Consider the following 23,574-nt stretch of genomic DNA (forward strand, 5'->3'; position numbering starts at 1 on the left):
CTTATTAATCTTTTCAACACTTAAGTTTATTCCCTTTAGAATTATCCCCTTTTGTGATTTTCCCTTATAAATAATTAATTACAAAAAAAAATAGCAATAAGTAAATGAATATAAAATGAATTTTCTATGCTTAGTTAAAATTTGAAAATTATTTTAAGAAGTCATTTTAGTCAAATCACCGATCAACTGCGAGTTAGCGAACATTCCAAGGGCCTAACACTTTCTCGGAACGTACATTGAACCTCGAACCTATTGTTCAAAATGATTTTATCTGTTTAGGTCTTTTCAAAACTTTGAAAACTCAAGTTTTTTCTTGTTTTTACTAAAAATATTAAGTGGCGACTTTGTTTATTTGGAAATTCGATTTCTCTTAAATCATAAGTTTAATCGATTTTTTGAAACTTCATCGTTTTTAATTTTTTCATTCATTTTTGAGTAAAACAATGCTTTGTTGGTCTAGCCTATTGATTACATGTAGATTTTACTCACCTCTTGCTTATGTTATCCTTTTGATGTGGATCCTCGTCAAGGTGATCCTCGTTGTGGTTGATTGAATCCAACAAATTTCCTCTTTTGAAGTTGTGGTGAGATCATTTTTTTCTAGATTACCAGTGATCTCAATATATCATTTCAAGTCTTTAACTTTCCTTTTGAAGAGTTGAGATGTATTTCAGATTCTAGAAATATATTAAATGCTTTTTATACTTATGTACCAGGTTTTAAAAATTCTTTGTTGTATATTATCTTTGTGGTCTGACTTCCTTTCGGGAGTCTCGTATTTATATTTCTTTCTACTTACACACCATTTAGGGTTCTCAAGGGGTATGTCATCGTGACCTCAACTTTTTGGATTGTGACAAATTGGTATAAGAACGCTAGGTTCAACAACTCCTTATAAGTTGATTAAGGAGCAGGGTGTCTAGTAGCGTCTTGCAAGATCAATATGCCTATGTCCATACTTATCTTCGAGAGGCAACAAGCTATTAGGATATATTTATTTCTTTTGATTTCCTTTGTTAGAATTATTCATATCAAGTGTTGCATACCCTTAAATCTATTCTCTCAGCTTAGATAACGAGTACTAGCGATAGTACTTTAGAGGGTGAGCTCGTACTTACTGCTAGAGCCCCAGTTTGTGGGCAAGGCAAGAGATGTAGTGGATTTAGGGGTCGTGGTTGAGCGATAGGGGCAGAACCTACTCAAGAACGAGCAATCGAGGTATCACCTAAGCCCGTATTTGAGCTTGACAATGTTATATTATTGAGAAGAAGATAGCTAAAAAGATAACTCATGGTTTTCTTAGCTAAAAAGATAACTCAATCACACAGACAGGGTTGACATAATGAAAAGGGGATGTGGTCCTCCTCAGGTTAGTATCATTTTATGCTACACTTTGTTAACTGTCAGCATCACTGCCACGTGTTTTCGCCCCATTCGTTGTGTCAGTTTCTTAGGTTTTTTCACCTTTAAATGAATCGTCACCACTGTTGGGGACTCGATACCTCTTTCATTTTAAGTACTCTTTTTTTCCAGAACATATCATCAAATCTTCTCAACACTTCTTCTTGGACAAGATTTCTAAAACTTCTTCAGAGATCTTACTATTTCTTCTCTTTCTCTTCGTAATGTCTAACCCTAATTGTCCTTCTAAAGTATAAATCTTCCCATAAATCTAAAATCCTAGTTCATTCGGTTTCTCCACCCCTGTTCTAAAAGAGTTACCACTGACACCAGTATGTGGAGATGGAATTCAGGATGCGTTTAACATCCCTGAGATTGTAGTTGAGGAAGTTTCTATTTTGCCGACTGTGGGTGAGATACCCTATTCTCCAACATTAGTTCTATATTAGGGAGGTTCTCTAACCTCCATGGCAAAACCTAGTTTTGAACCAGTTTCTGAAGATATCGAGGGTACATTAATGGATGTCACTTCTACTATGTCTGAAAGACATTTTGAGGGAGACTTGTCTAAAGGGAGAGGTCCGGAATCGTGTATTCTAAGTGTGGGGGCAAAATTGGTGGCTATTCAAAGTTTAGCCTCACTTGGAGGTGATTCCCAACCATTTCTACTGAGTGAGATGTTTAGATTGCCGGAGCAGGTCCCCTCCAAAAATCAACCTATCTTTGTTAAAACTCTTAAGTCCTTTGATACTGATATTGATGGAGAGGAAGAGGATGAAGTACCTTTGAGATGGAGAATGAGAGGTACAAGGGAACAAATACTTCACAAGTCGAAGTTCCTGAAGGAAATACTGTCACAACTACTCTTGATGATGATTGCCGTACATGTGATGACAATGAAGAAGAAAGAAAACGCAAAGGGAAAGGAAAATTGGTTTAATATAGATGTGAAAGAAACCAAGAAAAAATATGGGACAATGAGTATCACTCAAAAGGTGTTAGGTAGTGTCATGGTGGAAAATGCGGCTCAGGCTGAGAGGATAAGGCGACAAAGAGAACAAGGTTTTTTTTCAAAAGAGTCCAAGGTAGATCGTGTTCGTGTGAACGACAGTGAGACACAATCTGAGGATGTCACCAAGTATGTGGCCAAACGTCGTAGGGAAGTTGAGGACGAAAGAGTAAAATCCAAATGGAATAAGAAGAGAGCAAGGAAATCTTCTGCAAAACAAGACAAAGTATCAAAAGGAAACTCTCAAGTTAGAAGGGTAAGAGAAAAAGGGAATGTGAATGTTCAACTCGTAAAGGGACATGGTCCTAGGGTTCAGAATGTAAGTGAAGAACCAGAGATGACAAGGAAGGGAATAATTGAAAAGTTGGCACTCCAAAAGGTGCTAAATGGGAGAGTGTTTGCCTCAAACATACTAACAAAGTCTTGTATGGCAGCACTGGTTGATGATGTTACCATTCAAGAGTGGATTTACTCATTTGAACCCCTGCCCCATACTTGCATGAACCTGAGGTGCGCGAGTTCTATTATATAATGGAGTTACTTGAAGATGGGGGAATTAAGACCACGGTAAAAGAAATGGAAATTAGTTTGAATGGGGAAATTTTGAGAATAATTCTAGGGGTACATGTGGCAGGAATTAGTTCCATAGAACGGTGCAAGCCATCTGAAGCATTCACCAAGCTTGCCACTAAATGAGGTGTTTAAATGGGTTGGAGTTCCCAAGAAGTATATGAAAGGTGAGTTCCGGTTGACCATCAAATTCGTCAATAAAGTTCTAGTACCTAGAACAGAAAAATGTACAGTAATATCTGCAACTGATTTGTTTCTTATGGAATAGCTAGTAAATCTTGAAGAGATAAATCTTCCTGCCCTCATGCTCGAACAGATGTACAGAGTTATGATTTGAAAAAGGAAAAACATGGAATTCTATATGGGTATCTTTTGAACTTTGTTTTTAACCATATTTAAGCGACATCAGGAGTTGGGGTACCTAGTACCACTAAACAGATGTTCACCAAGCCCACTCTACTAGAGTGCGAGTACATTGAAGGGCAAAATCCGGGTCGCTCCCAAGTTGTAATGGTTCTTGTGCAGCAAGAAACTCTAAAACGTAGGGTGAATGATCTCACTAATATTTTGGATGCCAAAGAGGTTGAAATTGCCACAGTTAAGTCTAAGCTGCAGAAAGTGATCTCAAGCAGACCTGGTACAGTCAGGATAATGAGGAGGTGCTAAGAAAGTTGAGGGATGAGAATAAATTGTTGCAAGCAAAAACTGCCTCACTCGATGATGAAATCCAGACTTTCAATAAGCAACTCATCAAAGCTCATGAGGATGCAAATAAGCGATTACTTTGCTGTATGCACACTTTTAACCACATTCCCCCTCTGTCCTAAATGTGTCTAGTTGTTTCAATCTATCCTTATGTACTCAACTCTTATGGCTAGATATTTTTGACATAATTTTGTGGCTAGTATATATGATCTAATGTCTTTTCATTTCAATGGCCTTGTCTATGCGTGATTTTATTATCTCTTTACGCTTACATACGCATGTTTTGTGTGGCGAATTTCCCCAGGTCCTCTTGTTTCACTAGTGTTTTGATTTGCATATGTTTATAGTATCTCCTTTTAAATGATGTCAAAAAGGGTAATAATCTTGTGTTTATATGTGTTATGTTCTACGGGGAGGGGGGAACATGAATTCAGGGGGAACATAACTATGGTTTGAATGAATTTGTGCAAGGAGTTATGCAGGTTGTTTGTCATCATCAAATAGGAGGAAATTGATAAGAGCTTAGTGTTTCTCGATTTATATTATCTTCTCACATGTGCAGTGACCTGGTCCTCTGTAGAGTCGAATGCACGTCCAGTCACCAAAGTGCTGGACAGTTGTAAAAGTTGTCTGCATTAGGAAGGTTGGTGAAGCAGCAGGGTACATCACCAATCAAGGACGACTAGGTTGTTTGTTTGATGGGTACTAACTCTTCTGGTATAAATCAAACAAACAACAACTCATTTATTCATTCATTCAAAGAGAATATTTTCAAGCTTCAAGAATAGTAAGGGTTGGGTTACGGGTAACTTAGCATTCTACTTAAAGTCTATATTAATATGGTAGGATTAGTATAGAGAACAGTGTCTTACATGCTCAGCTAAGTGATAGGGAGTATTATTTATTGTAGATATTAATAGGTTAATCTCTTGTTTTGTTACCGATTTTTACTTTTGCTTGTTGAATATTGGTAGAAGTGATTTTAAAAAGTCCTGTTGAGAATAGGACGTGGTTTTCCTCATTTGAGAAAGGAGGTTTTCACATAAAGCTTATTGTCATCTTTACTTTATGCATTTGTTCCTTACTTACTGTTATTACTGTCTTGAGGACCTGGTCCCATCTAAGTAAGTGAACACAAACATTAGAACAAGTGGTATCAGAGCTTCACTTTTTAGATTGGTTAAGACCAAGAAAAGGAAGATCTTGAAGAAATGGCTGCTCCAACGAATCTGGAGGAAGGAAAACCATCTAGCAGACCACCTCTCTTCAATTGCCAGTACTATGGGTGGTGAAAAAATCAAATGCATGACTTCATCAATGCAGAGGACTCAGAGCTGTGGGATGTCATCCGCGATGGACCCTACATTCCCTTGAAGGAAGTAAAGGATGGAGAGCTTACCACCTCCATGGTAAAGACCAGAAAAGAATACAGTGAAACTGACAGGAAAAAGATCGAGAAGAATTACAAAGCAAAAATGATTCTAGTATGCGGCATTGGGGCTGATGAGTACAATAAGATCTCTGCGTGCGAATCTGCAAAGAAGATTTGGGATTGTCTTCAAACTGCACATGAAGGAACCAAATGAGTGAATGAGTCGAAAATTGACATTCTCACCACTCAATATGAGAAATTCGTGGTGAAGGAGGGTGAAACCATATTTGAAATGAGCTCTCGTCTCATTTCTATCAGAGCTTAGAGGCCTGGGAGAACCTATTCTGGTGTGTAAGCAGGTTCGCAAAATTCTTAAGGTGCTTCCAAAAACTTGGGAAAGCAAGGTGAATGAAATCACATATGCTAAGGATATTATGACACTTTCTATGGATGAGTTGATAAGAAACTTGCAGACATACGACTTAAACAGGAAACAGGGAACATCAACAAAGGAAGGAAAGAAGGAGAAGACTATTGCACCGAAATCGTCTAAAAGTGAGATGACTGAGGAGGAGGCTGAGATGACTTATATAACATAGAGGTTTCAACAGATCAACAAAAAAGCATAGAGGTTTTCAGAAGAAAACATCAACCAGCAGAACTGCAATGACAAATGATCTATGTCATAAGTGCAACAAGCCAGGTCATTTTATGAGAGATTGTCTTAGCCAAAAGCAGGAATCTCATGAAACCAGACATCGCAAGAAGGATATGGTCCCAGACAACTTTCGGAGGAAGGCTTATGCTGATCAGTTGGTGAGAGAGGCCTTTGTTGTCTGGGGAGATGATTCAAGTGAGTCACAAGGAGATGCAGAAGATCATGAGAATGTCTCAATGATGTCTATTGAAGATGATGAGAGTGTCTTCAACTCCATATTTTCTTTGATGGCGAAATCTGATGATGAAGAAGATTCAAATGAGGTAACTCTTTTTGAATTTAAAGATGATCTACATAATCTTCTAGCAGAAAATTGGAGAAAACTTGTTGCCTTATTAATAGATTCTGTGGATGAATGTTCAACCCAAAACTTAATATTGAATGAAAAATTAAGCTTCTGTGAGGATGAAAATACAACCCTTTTAGCTCAAGTTTCTGAAATGATTGGAATCTAGCAACATAAACCTTGAAGAGGGGCCCATCACCTCAGAAAATGATAAAAGAACACTTAGTATTTTTGAGGAAGAATTGGAGGACAAGCTTAAAATCTCTAAATCTAAGTTAGATTCTTTTCTTGAAACTAACTCTCAATTGAGAAACGATCTGAGTAAGATCAAGGAAGAGCAGAATTATTCTCTATGTCACGACCCAAAATCACAAGTCGTGATGACACCTATGTTACCAACCGATAGTTAAGCCAACACCATACCTTTACCAATTTAATTCAGTATTTAAAGTAGAAGGATAGTCGAAAACATAATATCCAAACACTAAGTATTTTACAAGTATCAAATACGGAAACATGAAAGTACCACCCAAGATTTAGTGTCATAAGTACATGAGCCTCTAAACTACAATACAAGTTTGGAACTAAATGACCAACCTAAACACAAGGAATTCCCTAAATACTAAAATAAAATGATAACGTCTAAAGACATAGAGGGAGGTGTGGGCCACATAATAGCCAAGAAGCTCACCACAACTCCAAGATAATTCAAATACTTAGCTCTGAAAGCTCCACGAAGTGCACTTGAAATGAAAATCCAATCTGCACCACAAAAAAGTGCAGCAAATATAGTATGAGTACGAAACCATGTGTACCTAATATATATCATTGACCGACAACGAAGAAGTAGTGACAGGTGTGTATAAGAAAATAGTCCTTTAATTTTACAAGTAACAATATATTTATCAACCAATTTATCATCAATATGGACAATCAAATTTCACGAAATGTCTAACTATCAAATAAGAACATAATCAACAAAAATGAAGGATGTAATGAGATGTAATGCAATGTGACACCATGAAATGATATGCCTCAGATGCCCATACTCTCTCAATCGTATATACATGATACTCCTCAGAAGTACATCAAGTATTCATGACCCATCGGGGACTCGCGAGATTCATATATTGACACGGACGATCTCCACGAGTCTGTGCGGATGATCTCAATGCACTATCATAAAATCAAATAATCTCTAGCACGAACGATCTCCACGTACCCAACTTATAATCATAACTAATCACTCGCACGGACGATCTCCACGTATCCAAATTATAATCAAAACTCTGTCTCAACACGGACAATCTCCACGTGTTAGAAACAATCATACTCAATCTCATGTCAATGCATGTGCACAATATGATATCAACCAAGGGGATGATGCAACATTTCAATAAATCAAATGTCGTCATGACATATAATCACCTCAATTGTCACAATTATATGGGTTCAATAAAGAGAGACAACCACAACAAGAAATCAAGTCACTAAATACATCAGTTAATGTTCATATGCTTTGGCATTCTCAAATTACAATTTATCATATCATAGTAATAAACTTTTCCATTAATCACACTGATACTCGTACCAATTCCTGTCACATCATTGGTACGAGACCCCCATCCTTCAATCATTACCCGTTGTCAATTATATTTTTAATTTTTAATTAAAAACGTCCATCAACGAAGTCTAGAAGTCTTAACATACCTTGAACGCCGAACACGTGTCAAGAATCCTCAAGATTTGCATTTCACTTTCACAAAGCTTCGAGTGTTCCAATCTATCAAATATGCACAATTCGTAAGGAAGCAAATTTATGGACACACTATATGTCTATAGTCTAGACCCAAAATTTAGTATAATTTAATCAATAAACCATGGTGTCAACTAATATGTCAAGACCATATTTCTACATTTGAAGCCTAAGATTAAGTCTCAACTCCTCCAAATATCATAAATCTAATGGTATCCATATAATATAATTTAATTACTTACCTCAATATTAATAAAATTTAATTTATAATATGATACTAATAAGAAAATTAGTCAATCTCAAACTATTCATGAAATAAATAAACCTTCAGAACCTTGGAAAACCTATGCATTATCACTATCACTTATATATCAAACGTTGACAATAATGAGAAAGTCAAACCTTGTCAACAATAACTATTAATATAATAACAAAATTAACTACACTTGGCCACTAATCTGTAACGCATAAACACAACCCTTCCTCAAATAAAAAATAATAGAAAATAACAATTCTTTCCACACCATACACATACTACCCACTTTTCTGCAAGAACGATGCACAATTATATATTTTTTTTATACATAGTAACTGGGAACACCTAATTTTTGACGTGTTTATTTTACTCCTATAATATTTTAATAAGGAATTTTATTTTTATTTGCATTTGGGTATTTGTTTTTATTATATTACTGGCTCAAATGACCCAATTTTGTTTAAATTGGGCTGATTTAGATAAATTCTGACGGTCCAATTAATCTTGACCCGGTCCATAGAAATGGTCAAGATTGAATCTCAACCATTCATGATATTTTGATCCAAGGGCTATTATTGGACCCAAATAAAAATACAAAACTCCAAAAAATTAGCATTTTTTTTTATATTAGATTTTTTCCCCTTTCTTCTTCCCCTTACTACTATGCCGCCGGCCGGCCACCGCTACCGCCACCACCACCCGGTGGCCACCACCTTTTTTGGCCGGAATTTTTTTAAAAAAAATTTACCATCTTTTCCTTTCACCCTCCTCTACCTAAATCTACAAACCTTTCATCCATATCTATAGCCAAACTCCGTAGATCTAAGGAAAACCAAATATGAATTTTTACTTTTTTCCTTAGATTTATAAAGTTCCCGTCATTCCCATCTCAAACCCTTTACATAAATGTGTAGAGCTCTTCAAGGGCTATCATTTGATATAAATTTTAAGTTCAAAATCCGTTTTAAAAATTTTCCGACAAAGTTTTCCGGCGACCTTCATTTACCGGGAAGTTATGTCAATTTTTCCCCCTCTCAATCTTTATCCAAATTCATCATAATCTTTTTTCGTTTGACCATATAAGTCGTTTGATGTCGGATTTGTGTTATTAATGTTCTTTAAGTTTATCATTTGATGATTTGCTTGAAGTATTATTATTATTTATTTATTTTTATTTCATTTTTTATGTTTATTATTTTTTATTTTATTTTTTTATACTTTTTTTTCTGCATTATTTTGTTGTGTTTGATCTTTAAAATTGTTTAAATGTTTAGATTTTGTGTTAGTGGGTCAATTTGTTTGGGTCTTAATGAAATGGGTCAACATTTGGGCCTATTTTAGATTTTGTCAGATGGCCCATTAACTATTATTCAAACAATGAATAAAAGAAATGAGTCATCTAAATGATATTTGGGCCTATTATTTTCTGATGACCCATATAACTATATTCAATTAATGGATAAAGTAAATGGGTCATCTAAAGGGCAAATGAATTATTCAATTAATATGATTTTTCTTAAAACAAAAAAAAAAAAGAAAAAAGAATTTCATTGGCCATCTTGGGTGGCACTTTGGGAAAACAAAGAGTCCAATGCATGAATTGGCTCTTAAGTTTTCAAGAAAGGTGAGATGTTAATGTTGATCACCTATTTAAATCCCCTTCTTTTTTCCAAAAGAGGGGAAGAAAAAGAGAAAGAAGGAGAAAAAAAAATTGCAAAAAAAAGACTTAAAAAATTTCTTCTTCTTAAAAAGAAAAAAAAAGAAGATATATCTATTGGGTTGTCTTGGGAATTCAATTGAATTTGCTTCTATATTTGCTTGTCATCAACTCTAGATATTTCTTTTTACATTTCAATGTAATCTTGAATTAATGTTTATGTTCTTTTTATGTTTTTTTTTTTAAAATTGTTGATATTTTTTGCTAAGCTTATTATGATTCTCGTGTGATTATGTTTATTTTTATGTTACTTAGTTTGTATATTAGTTTATTCTATAGTGTTTCTCATATGATTGTGTTTATTATGATGTATATATATATTATTAATGATATTTAGTTTAAATTTTAACTTTAGTAAGTAAAAAAAAAGTAAGTAAATAAAATATAACAATTGCAAATTTTTTTAGGTTTTTGGTAACTTTCTTCTTTGAGAAAAAATAAAAATAAAAAAATGTAAAACTAGTCATTTTTGCAAAAGGGTTTAATCTGGTCATTTTTGCAACAAAAGAAAAATGTAAATCTGGTTATTTCTGCAAAAAAATGTAAATCTGGTTATTTCTGTAAAAAAAATCTGGTTATTTCTGCAAAAATGTAAATCTGGTTATTTCTGCAAAAAAAAAATCTGGTTATTTCTGCAAAAAATGTAAATCTGGTTATCTCTGCAAAAAAATAAATTCTGTTTATTTCTGCAAAAAAAAAAGTAAATATGTTTTTTTTTTTTAAAAAAAATTCTCTTAAATAAATTTTTGAATTGATTATTAAAGTAAAAATACAAATTTGACTAACTTGACTTAATAATCCAACAATTAGAAAATTTGCTATTTTGCAATCTTCTATCAAATAAGTCAAGGTAGTCATTTTATAAAAAAAAAAAAATTGTTACCAAGTTGGTTATTTCTTAAATTTTTATCAATATATATATATATAAAAAAAAGAATTTAAAACTATTATATCATTAGTTTAAAAAGAGTGTTTAATTGTAATTTTGTAAAAGTTTTTTTTTGTTTTGTTTTTCTTCTTTTGTTGTCATTGTCTAGTAGTAAAACTTAATTGTTTTTTTTTTCTTTTGGTAAAACCATAAATATAAATGCTAGAAATTTTTTAATAATAATAAATAAATAAATACTAACCATTTCTTGGTTTATATGTTGCACCATTTTCTTTTATTCGTTCTTATCATTATTTTTTTAAATTGAGTAATTAATTATTGTTTTAAAAAATAAAATAAAATAAAATAAAATAAAACTTCAAATACCATCATGTGTTCGGTTACGATCCTTGGTGTGTATTCTTTTCTAAAAAGAAGGGTCTTGTGTGCAGTTACGCTCTTAGGCCAATCAGTTTTTTTTTTTTTGTAAAAATAGTAATCAATACACTTTTTCCCCTTTTATCCAAATTAAATAAATAAATTATTTTAGCCAAATATAAGTTAATAAAGCGACCGTGCTAGAACCACGGGACTCGGGGGGTGCCTCATACCTTCCCTCCGGTCAACAGAATTCCTTAGCCAATCTCTGTTTTTCGTAGACAAAAAAAAAAGTTTTTTTTGTTTGTTTTAAACTAAGAACTATCTAGTGACTTGGAACATCTAAAAACTCAATTCCAAGTGGCGACTCTACAAAAAAAAATTAAAAAAAAAACCCCGTCATATCCTCAACAATTGTAAAAAAATAATAAAAGAGGTGCGACAGTAACCTATTGCATATTCAATAAATTGAATCTTTATTTTTTTTGTTTTTACCTGAAGTTGTTGCTCCTCTGCCCATGCCGCAGGTAGTTTCTCAATTTTTTTGCTTCTTTCGTTATATAAAAATAAAAAGTTATGAATGAACCTAAAGTGCTAAATTTCATTAACTTAATCTAATATATATATGGGCCAAGTAACATTGGATATTAACTATGTTTTAAATTTTGGCCCATTATTTACCAACTAAATCAATTATTAAAAATATTTATCCACTAATTTAAAGACCCGTAGTTAAACAAATAGTCTAAAATTCTACTTAATATTTATCGGAAGAGTCTTTTATGATATAAAAAGGTCTAGTGCAAAAAAGACCAGCGGGTCATTACAATCTAAAATGGATTGACTTTCCCAAGATTCTCTCTAAATTGTCTCAGCAGAGTTTCAATAAGGAAGAAAGGACTGGGATGCAAGACGATAAAACCACCTTTTAACCCTCATAGCAAATATGTGTCTGTAGCTGATAATCTTTTATGTTCTCATTGTGGACGTAATGGACACCTAAAAGAGAACTGTGATAAACTGAAAGGGCTAAAGCAAGGAATGTGAAGTTTTTCAAATATGAAAATGATTAGGAAACTGAAAAATGGGGACCTAGTCCTCATGCTAAATATGTCAGATATGATAGAAATGCAGAAGAAAAATTGCTATCGTTTTAGCAAGAAAACCTTGCCTCCGTGGACAAGAAGGTTTCTTGTTAAGCCTTTCGACAGCTACTGGGAACTCCGACTGAAGTGGGTTCCCAAGACTAACAATTAATTTTTGTGCTGAGGAGAGAAAGAAGTCAGTGCTGGTACATGGATAGTTCACGGCACATGACAGGAGACACTACAAACTTCCAATCTTTGAAGGAACACCAAGGTGGTGGTGCGTCATTTGGTGGTGGAAAGAAAGGCTCTATTCTCGAAGTTGGCAGGATAGGTAGATCCAATGTCAACTCTATTGGCAATGTGCACTATGTGGAAGGCCTCAAATACAATCTCTTGAGCATATCTCAAATATCTGATAGAGGGAATGAGGTTAAGTTCATGGCTGACAAATGACAGGTCACAAATAGTGTGACTAAGAAGGTGGTTATGTCTGCTTCAATGATCAAGTACATGTATGTTTCTGACCTTGATTCCATTGAAGGTGATGATCTCTGATGTTTGAGTGCTCAAGAAGATGATACTGATCTCTAGCATCGATGTTTGGGTCATGTAAGTTCTTCCTTCCTGAACAAACTTGTTTCAGGGGACTTGGTTCACGGTTTTCCTAAGCTGAAGTTCACAAATGATAAAGTCTGTAATGTGTGTTAAAAGGGAAAGAAAACTAAATCATATTTTAAAGCAAAGAAAGAAGTCAAATCAACCAGACCTCTACAACTCCTTCATATGGACTTGTGTGGACCGGTCATAATCCAGAGAAGGGAAGGTAAGAAATTTATTCTTGTTGTTATAGATGACTTCTCCAGGTATACATGGAACATGTTCTTGAGAACAAAAGATGAGATAGCTGGGCAACTTATCATCTTTGCCAAAGTCATCCAATCAAAGCTAAATTGCAAAATTGGGAGCATCAGATTTGATCATGGCACAAAGTTTGAAAATTCTAAGATTGAAGAGTTCTGCGCAAACAATGGGATTACTCACAACTTCTCAGCACCAAGGACTCCTCAACATAATGTATTAGTTGAAATAGAAAATAGAACTTTGGTGGAGAATTCTAGAACTATGCTAATTGATTCATGACTTGCTATGAACCTCTAGGCTGAAGCTATGAACACAACATGCTATGTGACAAATATATGTCTCATCAGGTCAGTGATTAAGAAAATGCCCTATGACCTGCTAAATGATGAAAGACCTTCAATTGCACATCTTAGGCTGTTTGGATGCAAATGTTTTGTGTTAAATAATGGGAAAGATGACCTAGGAAAGTTTGATGCCAGAAGTGATGAAGGGTTTTTTTTAGGTACTATTCTACAAGCAACGCATATAGAGTGTTCAACAAAAGAACCTTTTATGTTAAAGAAAGCGTGCACGTTAAGTTTGACGAGTCTAGAATAAGGGGTGAAAACATTGAAGATCATGAGGTTGCGGAGCTGATGAAAGATAAGGAAGAGACTCAGGGAAATGAAGAGAAAAATGCAGAACTCTCCAAAAAACCTGGTCCCCTCGACCAATTACAAGAAATTGGGTCTCAATTTCCTGTAGAAAATAAAGGTGATTCTGATGCTGACAAAGAAGAGGAGATAAACAGGAAGTCTGGATGGAGAAATCAATCTTAACATCCACTAGACAATATGATATCTCCACTTAACTCAAAAATTCAGACTAGGTCAAGTCAGGAAACCTGGTTACATATTCAGTGTTCATATCATCCATTTAACCAAATAATATCAAAGAAGCTTTGAAGGATCCAGATTGGGTGATGTATATGCAAGAAGAACTTTATAAGTTTGAACGAAGCAAAGTGTAGCACCTGGTCCCTAGACCAATTGACAGAACATTATAGGAACACAGTGGGTATTAGGAAATAAACTTGATGAGCATGGGATTATAACTAGAAATAAGTTAAGACTGGTGGTGCAAGAATACAATGAAGAGGAAGGGATTGACTATGATGAGACCTTTGCTCATGTAGCTAGAATGGAAGCCATCAAAATTTTGATCGCGTTTGCTGCTCTCAAAGAATTCAAGATATTTAAAATGGATATCAAGAGTGCTTTCCTCAATGGAAATCTAAAGGAAGTATATGTCAAGAAGCCTCCAAGCTTTGAATATAATGAACTGCCTGATCATGTTTTGAAGTTGGACAAAACCTTGTATGGTATAAAGCAAGCTCCCAGAGCTTGGTATGAACGATTGTCCAAATTCTTGTTGAAAAATGGGTTCAAGAGAGGAAAAATTTACAATACCTTATTTATTAAATCTAGAGGGAAAGATATATTGTTTGTGCAGGTTTATGTTGATGATATCATTTTTGGAGCAACCTCAGATGTTCTATGCAAGGAATTTGCTGAGTTGATGAGTAGTGAGTACGAGATGAGTATGATGAGTGAACTTACCTTCTTCTTGGGACTGCAAATCAGACAATCATCTCAAGGAACTACAATTTTCCAAGAGAAGTATATCAAGGAGCTACTCAACAAGTTCAATTTGCTATAGGCAAAGATTCTACTTACTTCCATGAGTACAAGCGCAAGAATTGACAAAGATCAAGCTGACATAGAAGTAAATCAAACCATGTATAGGGGTATAAATGGATCACTTCTGTAACTTGATTCTAGAAGGCCTGATATAGTTTTCAGTGTGCGAATGTGCGCAATATTTCAAGCAGCACCAAGGGAGTCTCATTTGAAAGCGGCGAAAAGAATTCGGAGATATCTAAAGGGAACGCAGAACCTAGTCCTCTTCTACCCAAAAGGTAATACCTTTGATCTAACCAGCTATGCTGATGTAGACTATGCAGGTTTCTTGGTGGATTGAAAAAGAACGTCATGAGTGGCTCACTTCTTGGGATCAACACTGATTTACTTGGGAACTAAGAAGCAAAATTTTGTAGCTTTGTCTAAAGCTAAGGCAGAGTATGTTGTTGTTGCTTTATGTTTTGCGCAACTTCTGTGGATCAAGCAACGATCGAAAGACTTTGGTGTACGTACAGATACCATTCCTCTTTTGTGTGACAATACTAGTGTGGTGAATAGGGCAAAAAATCATGTTCAACACAAGAGTCGAAACACATAGACGTGAGACGCCATTTTCTGAGGGATAATGTCGAGATAAATGAATGTAATGATGAAGATTTGCAAAGCTAAAGAACATCTAGCGAATATTTTTACAAATCCCTAGAGCAAAGAAAGCTTTGTTAAAAATAGAATGAGATTGGGAATACTCAAGATCACATGATCACTAGACAAGTCTACCTAAAAAACTCCTGACTTGACTATGCCTAGAAGGGCATGTATCTATTCTTGTTTTGATACTGGTTACTTGAGAATTCACTCCTTGTACCTTAATGCAGGTATACACTCATGGTTTTCTTAGCTAAAAAGATAACTCAATCACACAGACAGGGTTGACAAAATGAAAAGGGGACCTGGTCCTCTTCAGGTTAGAATCATTTTATGCTACATTGTATTAACTGTCAATATCGCTGCCACATGTTTTCGTCCCATTCGTAGCATCAGTTTCTTAGGTTTTTTCACCTTTGAATGAATCGTCAACACTGTTGGGGACTCAATACCTCTTTCATTTTAAATAATCTTTTTTTCAAAATATATCATCAAATCTTCTCAACACTTCTTGGACAAGATTTCTAAAACTTCTTCAGAGATCTTACTATTTCTTCTGCTTCTCTTCATAACGTTTAACCCTAATTGTCCTTCTAAAGTATAAATCTTCCCAGAAATCTAAAATCCTAGTTTCGATTTCTCCGCCCCTGTTCTTGAAGAGTCACCACTAACACCAGTATGTGGAGATGGAATTCAGGATGCGTCTAACATCCCTGAGACTATAGTTGAGGAAGTTTCTATTTTGCCGACTGTGGGTGAGATACCCTGTTCTATAACATTAGTTCTATATTAGGTAGGTTCTCTAAACTCCATGGCAAAACCTAGTTTTGAACCAGTTTATGAAGATATCAAGGGTACGTTAATAGATGTCTCTTCTACTATGTCTGAAAGAGATTTTGAGAGAGACTTGTCTAAAGGGAGAGGTCCGGAATCGTGTATTCTAAGTGTGGGGGCAAAATTGGTGGCTATTCAAAGTTTAGCCTCACTTAGAGGTGATTCCCAACCATTTCTACTGAGTGAGGCGTTTAGATCGCCGGAACAGGTCCCATCCAAAAGTCAAACTATCTTTGTTAAAACCCCCAAGTCCTTTGATGCTAATACTGATGGAGAAGAAGAGGATGAAGTACCTTTGAGATGGAGAATGAGAGGTACAAGGGGAGCAAATACTTCACAAGTCGAAGTTCCTGAAGGGAATACCGTTACAGCTACTCTTGATGATGATGGTCATACATGTGATGATAATGAAGAAGAAAGAAAACGGAAAGGGAAAGGAGGTTTATGATAGATGTGAAAGAAAGCAAGAAAAAAGATGGGACAATGAGTATAACTCAAAAGGTGTTAGGTAGTGTCATGGTGGCAAATGCAGCTCAGACTGAGAGGATAAGGAGACAAAGAGAACAAGGCTTTTTTTTCAAAAGAGTCCAAGGTAGATCCTGTTCTTGTATATGACAGTGAGACACAATCTGAGGATGTCACCAAGTATGTGGCCAAACATCGTAGGGAAGTTGAGGATGAAAGAGTAAAATCCAAATGGAATAAGAAGAGAGCAAGTAAATGTCCTACAAAACAAGACAAAGTATCAAAAGGAAACTCTCAAGTTAGAAGGGTAACAGAAAAAGGGAATGTGAATGTTCAACTCGTAAAGGGACGTTGTCCTAGGGTTCAGAATGTAAGTGAAGACCCGGAGATGACAAAGAAGGAAATAATTGAAAAAATGGCACTCCAAAAGGTGCTAAATAGGAGAGTGTTTGCCTCAAACATACTAACAAAGTCTGGTATGGCAGCACTGGTTGATGCTGTTACCATTCAAGAGTGGAGTTACTTATTTAAACCCCCTACCCATACTTGCGTGAACCTGAGGTGCGCGAGTTCTATTATAAAATGGAGTTACTTGAAGATGGGGGAATTAAGACCACGATAAAGAGATGGAAATCAGTTTGAATGGGGAAATTTTTAGAATAATTCTAGGGGCACATGTGGCAGGAATTAGTTCCATAGAAGGGTGCAAGCCATTCGAAGCATTCACCAAGCTTGCCACCAAATGAGGTGAATTTAAATGGGTTGGAGTTCCCAAGAAGTATATGAAAGGTGAGTTATGGTTGACCTTCAAATTCGTCAATAAAGTTCTAGTACCTAGAACAGAAAAACGTACAGTAGTATCTGCAGCTGATATGTTTCTTGTGGAATAGCTAGTAAATCTGGAAGAGAAAAATCTTTCTGCCCTCATGCTCGAACACATGCACAGAGTTATGAGTGGAAAAAAAAAAGCATGGAATTCCATATGGGTATCTTTTGAACTTTGTGTTTAACCATATTGAAGTGACATTAGGAGTTGGGGTACCTAGTACCACTAAACAGATGTTCACCAAGGCCGCTCTACTAGAGTGAGAGTGCATTGAAGGGCAAAATCCGGGTCACTTCCAAGTTGTAATGGTTCTTGTGCAACTGGAAACTCTAAAACGTGAGGTGAATGATCTCACTAATATTTTGGATGCCAAAGAGGTTGAAATTGCCACAGTTAAGTCTGAACTGCAAAAAGTGATCTAAAGCGGACCTGGTACCAGTCGGGATAATGAGGACGTGCTAAGCAAGTTGAGGGATGAGAATAAATTGTTGCAAGCCAAAAATGCCTGACTCAGTGAGGAAATCCAGATTTTCAATAAGCAACTCATCAAAGCTCATGAGGATACAAATGAGTGATTGCTTTGCCGTATGCACACTTTTAACCACATTCCCCCTCTATCCTAAATGTGCCTAGTTGTTTCAATCTATCCTTATGTAATCAACTCTTGTGGCTAGATATTTTTGACATAATTTTGTGGCTAGTGTATATGATCTAATGTCTTTTCATTTCAACGGCCTTGTCTATGCGTGATTTTATTATCTCTTTCCGACATACGTATGTTCTGTGTGGCAAATTGCCCCAGGTCCTCTTGTTTCACTGGTGTTTTGATTTTGCATATGTTTAATGTATCTCCTTTTTAATGATGTCAAAAAGGGGAATAATCTTGTGTTTATATTTGTTATGTTCTACTGGGAGTGGAGAACATAACTCCGGTTTGAATGAATTTGTGCAACGAGTTATGCAGGTTGTTTGTCATTATCAAAAAGGAGGAAATTAATAAGAGCTTAGTGTTTCTCGATGTTTTGATTATCTCCTCACATGTGCAGGGACCTGGTCCTCTGCAGAGTCGAGCGCACATCCAATCACCAAAATGTTGGACAGTTGTAAAAGTTGTCTGCATTAGGAAGGTTGGTGAAGCAGCAGGGTACATCACCAATCAAGGACGAATAGGTTGTTTGTTTGATGGGTAATAACTCTTATGGTATAAATCAAACAAAAAACAACTCATTTATCCATTCATTCAAAGAAAATATTTTCAAGCTTCAAGAATAGTAAGGGAACTGATATAAGTGTGTTTATTGCTTTTTGTACCTGCTGCATTTGGTCGCTTGTAATTGTTCTTATATTATAGGATTCGTTTCAACTATGATAGAAACGTTAAAACGCGGGCTAATCATTGTAAGGGCTGGGTTATGGGTAACTTAGGTTTTTACTTCAAGTCTATATTAATCAGGTAGGATTAGTATAGGGAGCACTTTTGTATCTGCTCATGCTCAGCTAAGTGATAGGGAGTATTACTTAGTGTAGAGATAGGTTAATCTCTTGTTTTGTAACCAACTTTTAGTTTTGCTTGTTGAATATTAGTAGAAGTGGTTTTGAAAAGTCCTATTGAGAACATGTCGTGATTTTCCTCCCTTGAGCAAGGAGGTTTCCACGTGAAGTTGATGGTCATCTTTACTTTCTGCATTTATTCCTTACTTATTGTTATACTGAGGACCTTTGTCCCATCTAAGTAAGTGGACGCATATATTCTAACACCGACATTGCTCAAATGCTTCAGGTTTTGATCGTCAGGTTATTGCCTAGATTGGATAGTGCTCCAAATTTAATATCTATCCGGGCACTACAGGTTCTCCTATTACAGTTGGTATAAACCACAAAATCAAAGGCCTAGTGTGGGATTTCATACTCAAGGTTTTGCTCAGTACCTTCCAAATTCGACGACACAATTGAATAAAAGGCTTATGATTTCTTGTCTGAATGTTAAAATAATTTTTTAAACCTTGATATTTTAGAGGCTTATGGGGTTTCCTAATTCTTACACCTCTTATCAGTTTTTCAGGACTGGTGGAGATCAATCGGGCCAGTGGTGGACTGGTGGACCAATTATCAGTTCCTTAATAGGTTGGTCTAACCATTCTTATGCCCCATCTAGCTAGCCCAATTTGGGTTAGGCATATTTTTTTGTGGGTCGATTATCTTTATATATCGGTCTCTTATTAGGAAAGTCTTACTAGGACAGAACATGCTAACTTGATCCAATTGACAGGTTTGAGTGTACCTCTCCTTTATATATATATATATATATATATATGGTTTTAAGCATTGTTTTTGTAATCTTTTTTAAATGATGAAATAAAAGGGCACACTTCCTTAATGCGTAAATTCTTTTTTTAAAAGAAAAATCTTAAAACACATGTTAGTTTAAAAGCATAAACGTTCAAAAGAGGAATTAAATTGTTACATAGTGTGGAAGCATGATTGTAAATAAAAGACAAATTACAAGAAAGACTAGGGATTTTCCCAAGTCAATAAAAGACTGAATTTACCTCCTTTTTTTTGACTTATTTATGTCTCATAGATTTGTTTTCCCCTATGGACTTACTTGTTGCATATATAGTAAAAATACATCTAAAAAAGCATTCATTCCAACTAGTCTTGGTTGGTTCCAACTCCCTCCCTTTACAAAGCTGTAGTTAGTTGTGACTACTAACACTAATGCTCTTTCACCAAATATTGGAATCCAATTTGTACGATTGTTCTTGTTGCTGTTGTTGTTGCTGCTGTACAGAATTATCTAACACCGTAAATGAAGACGGTGCCCCAATATTATTCACAGCAAAATCATTTCCAAATTGCGTTGTAATAATATTCTCCTGTGGGAGCATAAACGCGTAGTCATGAGTAGTTGTAGCTTGTTCTCTTGGCGAATAACTCTTTAATTGCAATGCCCTAAAAAGTAATGAATTTACTGATGAAAGATTTGAGCTTAACAAGTTGGAAGACCAAGGTAGTAATGGATGAGTGTTTGCTTCTCTTGTTGCAGCAGCCAAGTTTATGTTATCGTTGTTGTAATTATGCAAGGAAATACTATTGATCGCGGTTGATGGAGTAGTGGTAAGGTAGTTGAAATTAAATGGTAGCTCAATATCACCAAGCTCATTTGTTATTGTGTAATTAGCGTCACAAGGTGACTCTAGGGATAATGGAGAAGATGATGTTGGTTGTGGCTTTTTCACAGTTGAACTCTTTTGGAACACCCTGCACACTACCCATTCCTCCTGAAAGTAAGACAACAAAAATATAATATATTAATCGCGGAATAATAATACTCTCTTCTCTATGTTCTATTTTATGTAAATTAGTTTGACTTGAGATGGAGTTTAAGAAAGAAAGATTTTTGAAACATGTGGTACCTCAAATAAAGGATAGATGTTTGTGGCTCTAATCATTTCATTAAGAGTAAAATAGGTATCTTAAAATTAAATTGTTACAACTTACATAATATAGAAATGTGTTAGTCCTTCCGTTTAAAAAAAATGACTCAATTTTCTTTTTAATCTGTTTAAAAAGAATGATCCTTTTTCTTTTTTTGGTAAACTTTACCTTCAACTTTCTACGTGGCATATTTAAGGCTACAAGATTAAAGGGTATTTTGGTACATTTGACATAACTTTAATTTAAAACAACCATATTAAAAAAAAATTCTTAAATATTGTTCCAAGTCAAACTAAATCATTCTTTTCGAAATGGAAGAATTATTTTTAAAAAAAAAACTGAATAAAAAGAAAAGCGAGTTGTATAAGCTAGAATTGAGGTTTTTTTTTGTTAGTGTTAGAATAAGTGATAAATTTAAAGATATAGTATATATGATCACCCCTTATCTCATGGCGTATTCTATTTCTTTTTGTCTCATTTTATATGATATATTTTTCTTTTTGGCTCCAAAAATAATTATATTTCTATATTTAGTAATAATTTAACTTTAAAATACCTAGTTTACCCTTAACGAAATAATTTCTAGCCAAACAAAATATGTATGATTCATTTTATACTACAAATTTAAAAGTCTTTCTTTTTTAAATTTCGCGTCAAATGTATTGTTTTTTGATTGTGGAATGTACATACCTTAGAAGGTTTGTAACCAAATGTTGTTTCAATTCTATATTCATGCATAACCCAATTGGTTTTTTCACCCTTAGGAGCTCTTCCTCTATAGAAAACTAGGGTTTTCTTCATCCCAACAAGAACTCCCGTTCCACCACGATATATCTCTTTATCTTTCCCTGTTGTTTTCCAGTAGCCTGCATCTGTAGCTCTATTTGTTCGAAGCCCTGTTGGGTACTTTCGATCTTTTAGACTGAAGAAATACCATTCTTTTTCTCCCATTGACGCTTTTGCTGTACCAGTACAACATTAAGAAATTAACAACAACAATCGAAATATTTCATTTTTTTTAATTATTATGATAGTGGTTGCTGTTTGGTGAGCTTATTTACATAAACAGTTCATTTTTTCCTCCTTCATGTCCAATTACACACGCAATGTTTTGTCAACATAGAGAAGTAGTAACTAAAAAACTGATAACTGCTTAGGGCTTTTGCAAAATAAGAATGTCAATTTCTGTTTGTTTGCTACATAATTAAGCATCATTTACATGGAGTTATAATGCTCGGGCGGTGGTCAGTCGAACATCCTTCATTAAAAAATTATACTATATAAAAAATTGTATAAAATAAATATTTGTTCATGAAAAAAAAAAGATAACGGAAGAAGCAAGAAATTAAAAGGCACAATACATAAATGTGACTTTTGACTTGACCTCATTTTATGTTTATGTTCTTCAACTTTGTGTATGCACAAGTAGACATTTAAACTTGTATAAAGTTGAACAAATAGACACATGAGTAATACATGTCACAGTATGACACCCCGTACGATAAAAAACGACATGTATGATGTCACGTAGGACATGAGTGTCTATTTGTTCAATTTTATACAAATTTAAATTTAAGTATTTACTTGTGTATACCCAAAGTCAAAGGACATAAATATTATTTGACATCAAGTAGGTAAATTTATATATTATGCCAATTAAATATCTCATTTTTTGTTCTCCCAAGAGTGAAATATACAATTTGAAGTTCCCAAACTACATGCTAAATTATACATCAATGCACATAGTAACATTTATACCTATCTATTCTTCTTTCAAAAAATAATAAATAGGTAAAAACTATATAAACATATATCGATTGAGCTAGAACAACACAAAACAATTGTATAAATTGTCCATAATTAACTAACAATTTTTTTTAATAATCTATTACTAATATTTTCATCCCTAAAATAGACTACTGACTAATTTTAACTTTTAACTACAAAATTTATTATCTGTTGCAAACAAGGATGACTTGAATGATCGAAATATAAATTAAATACATAAATAATTACCAGGAAGGTCCCAAGGCTCAGACTTATTGAGATCAACATCAGCAATAGCTCTAGCAGTGAAATTGAAATCAGAAATTTTGTTATTTAAATAACAAGTAATGAGTTCTTCATCTGTTGGATGAAACCTGAACCCTGGAGGAAGATTTTCATCCATTATATCACAATCTACTTTAATTAATTTTCTAAAACAATTTTTGAAGTACGGATGCAAATAAGATGCCTATTATATATATGTTGTAAAGCTGCGTTAATTTCTATGCATATTTTTTAATAATTAATATTACAGCTATAGTATATTGACAAAGATAGTGTACATACGAGGATTTTCATTTGATTTTGTCTTATTATTATTTTATAAAATAATGCAACTATATGAAGTGAGGTGGCTGCTCACCTCTACCCCTTTAAAATGACGTACACACAATTAGGGTTGATGAAAAGATTTATTAATTAGAATTACCAAGCATGTGGTTAAATGAATATTACAATGATATATTTAGTGAAACTTTATAAGTGGGGCTTGAGAAGTTAAAGGGTATGCTGACAATGGAGGAATCAAATTTTTTGTAAAGAAAATATTTATCATTTATAATAATAATATCTTTTCTTTATTTGATTACTTTATGATATATTTTAATACATATTATAGAGTAGTGACAATAATTTCTAAAAAAATATATGAATAA

The 23,574-nt window shown here is 34.4% G+C and overlaps 1 protein-coding gene across 1 annotated transcript; it reads right to left on the reverse strand.

Moving 5' to 3' along the window:
- Nucleotides 1–19,870: 19,870 nt before the first annotated feature.
- On the reverse strand, nt 19,871–23,054 carry LOC107006807 (NAC domain-containing protein 100). Its single transcript, XM_015205325.2, has 3 exons — nt 22,889–23,054; nt 21,563–21,834; nt 19,871–20,715 (listed from the first exon to the last, which is right to left on the reverse strand). The coding sequence occupies exons 1-3, from the start codon at nt 23,040–23,042 to the stop codon at nt 20,161–20,163; spliced, it is 981 nt and encodes a 326-aa protein (XP_015060811.1). The 5' UTR covers nt 23,043–23,054; the 3' UTR covers nt 19,871–20,160.
- Nucleotides 23,055–23,574: the final 520 nt, after the last annotated feature.

Source organism: Solanum pennellii, chromosome 12 (genome assembly GCF_001406875.1).
Source record: "Solanum pennellii chromosome 12, SPENNV200".
Taxonomy (NCBI): Eukaryota; Viridiplantae; Streptophyta; class Magnoliopsida; order Solanales; family Solanaceae; genus Solanum; species Solanum pennellii.

Excerpts from the sequence above, each read along its gene's own strand:
- LOC107006807 (XM_015205325.2), bottom strand. The coding sequence starts at position 23,042 with ATGGATGAAAATCTTCCTCCAGGGTTCAGGTTTCATCCAACAGATGAA. Across the intron at positions 21,835-22,888 it reads TGAGCCTTGGGACCTTCCTG|CAAAAGCGTCAATGGGAGAA; the intron begins GTAATTATTTAT and ends GTACTGGTACAG. Across the intron at positions 20,716-21,562 it reads TTGGTTACAAACCTTCTAAG|GAGGAATGGGTAGTGTGCAG; the intron begins GTATGTACATTC and ends TCTTACTTTCAG.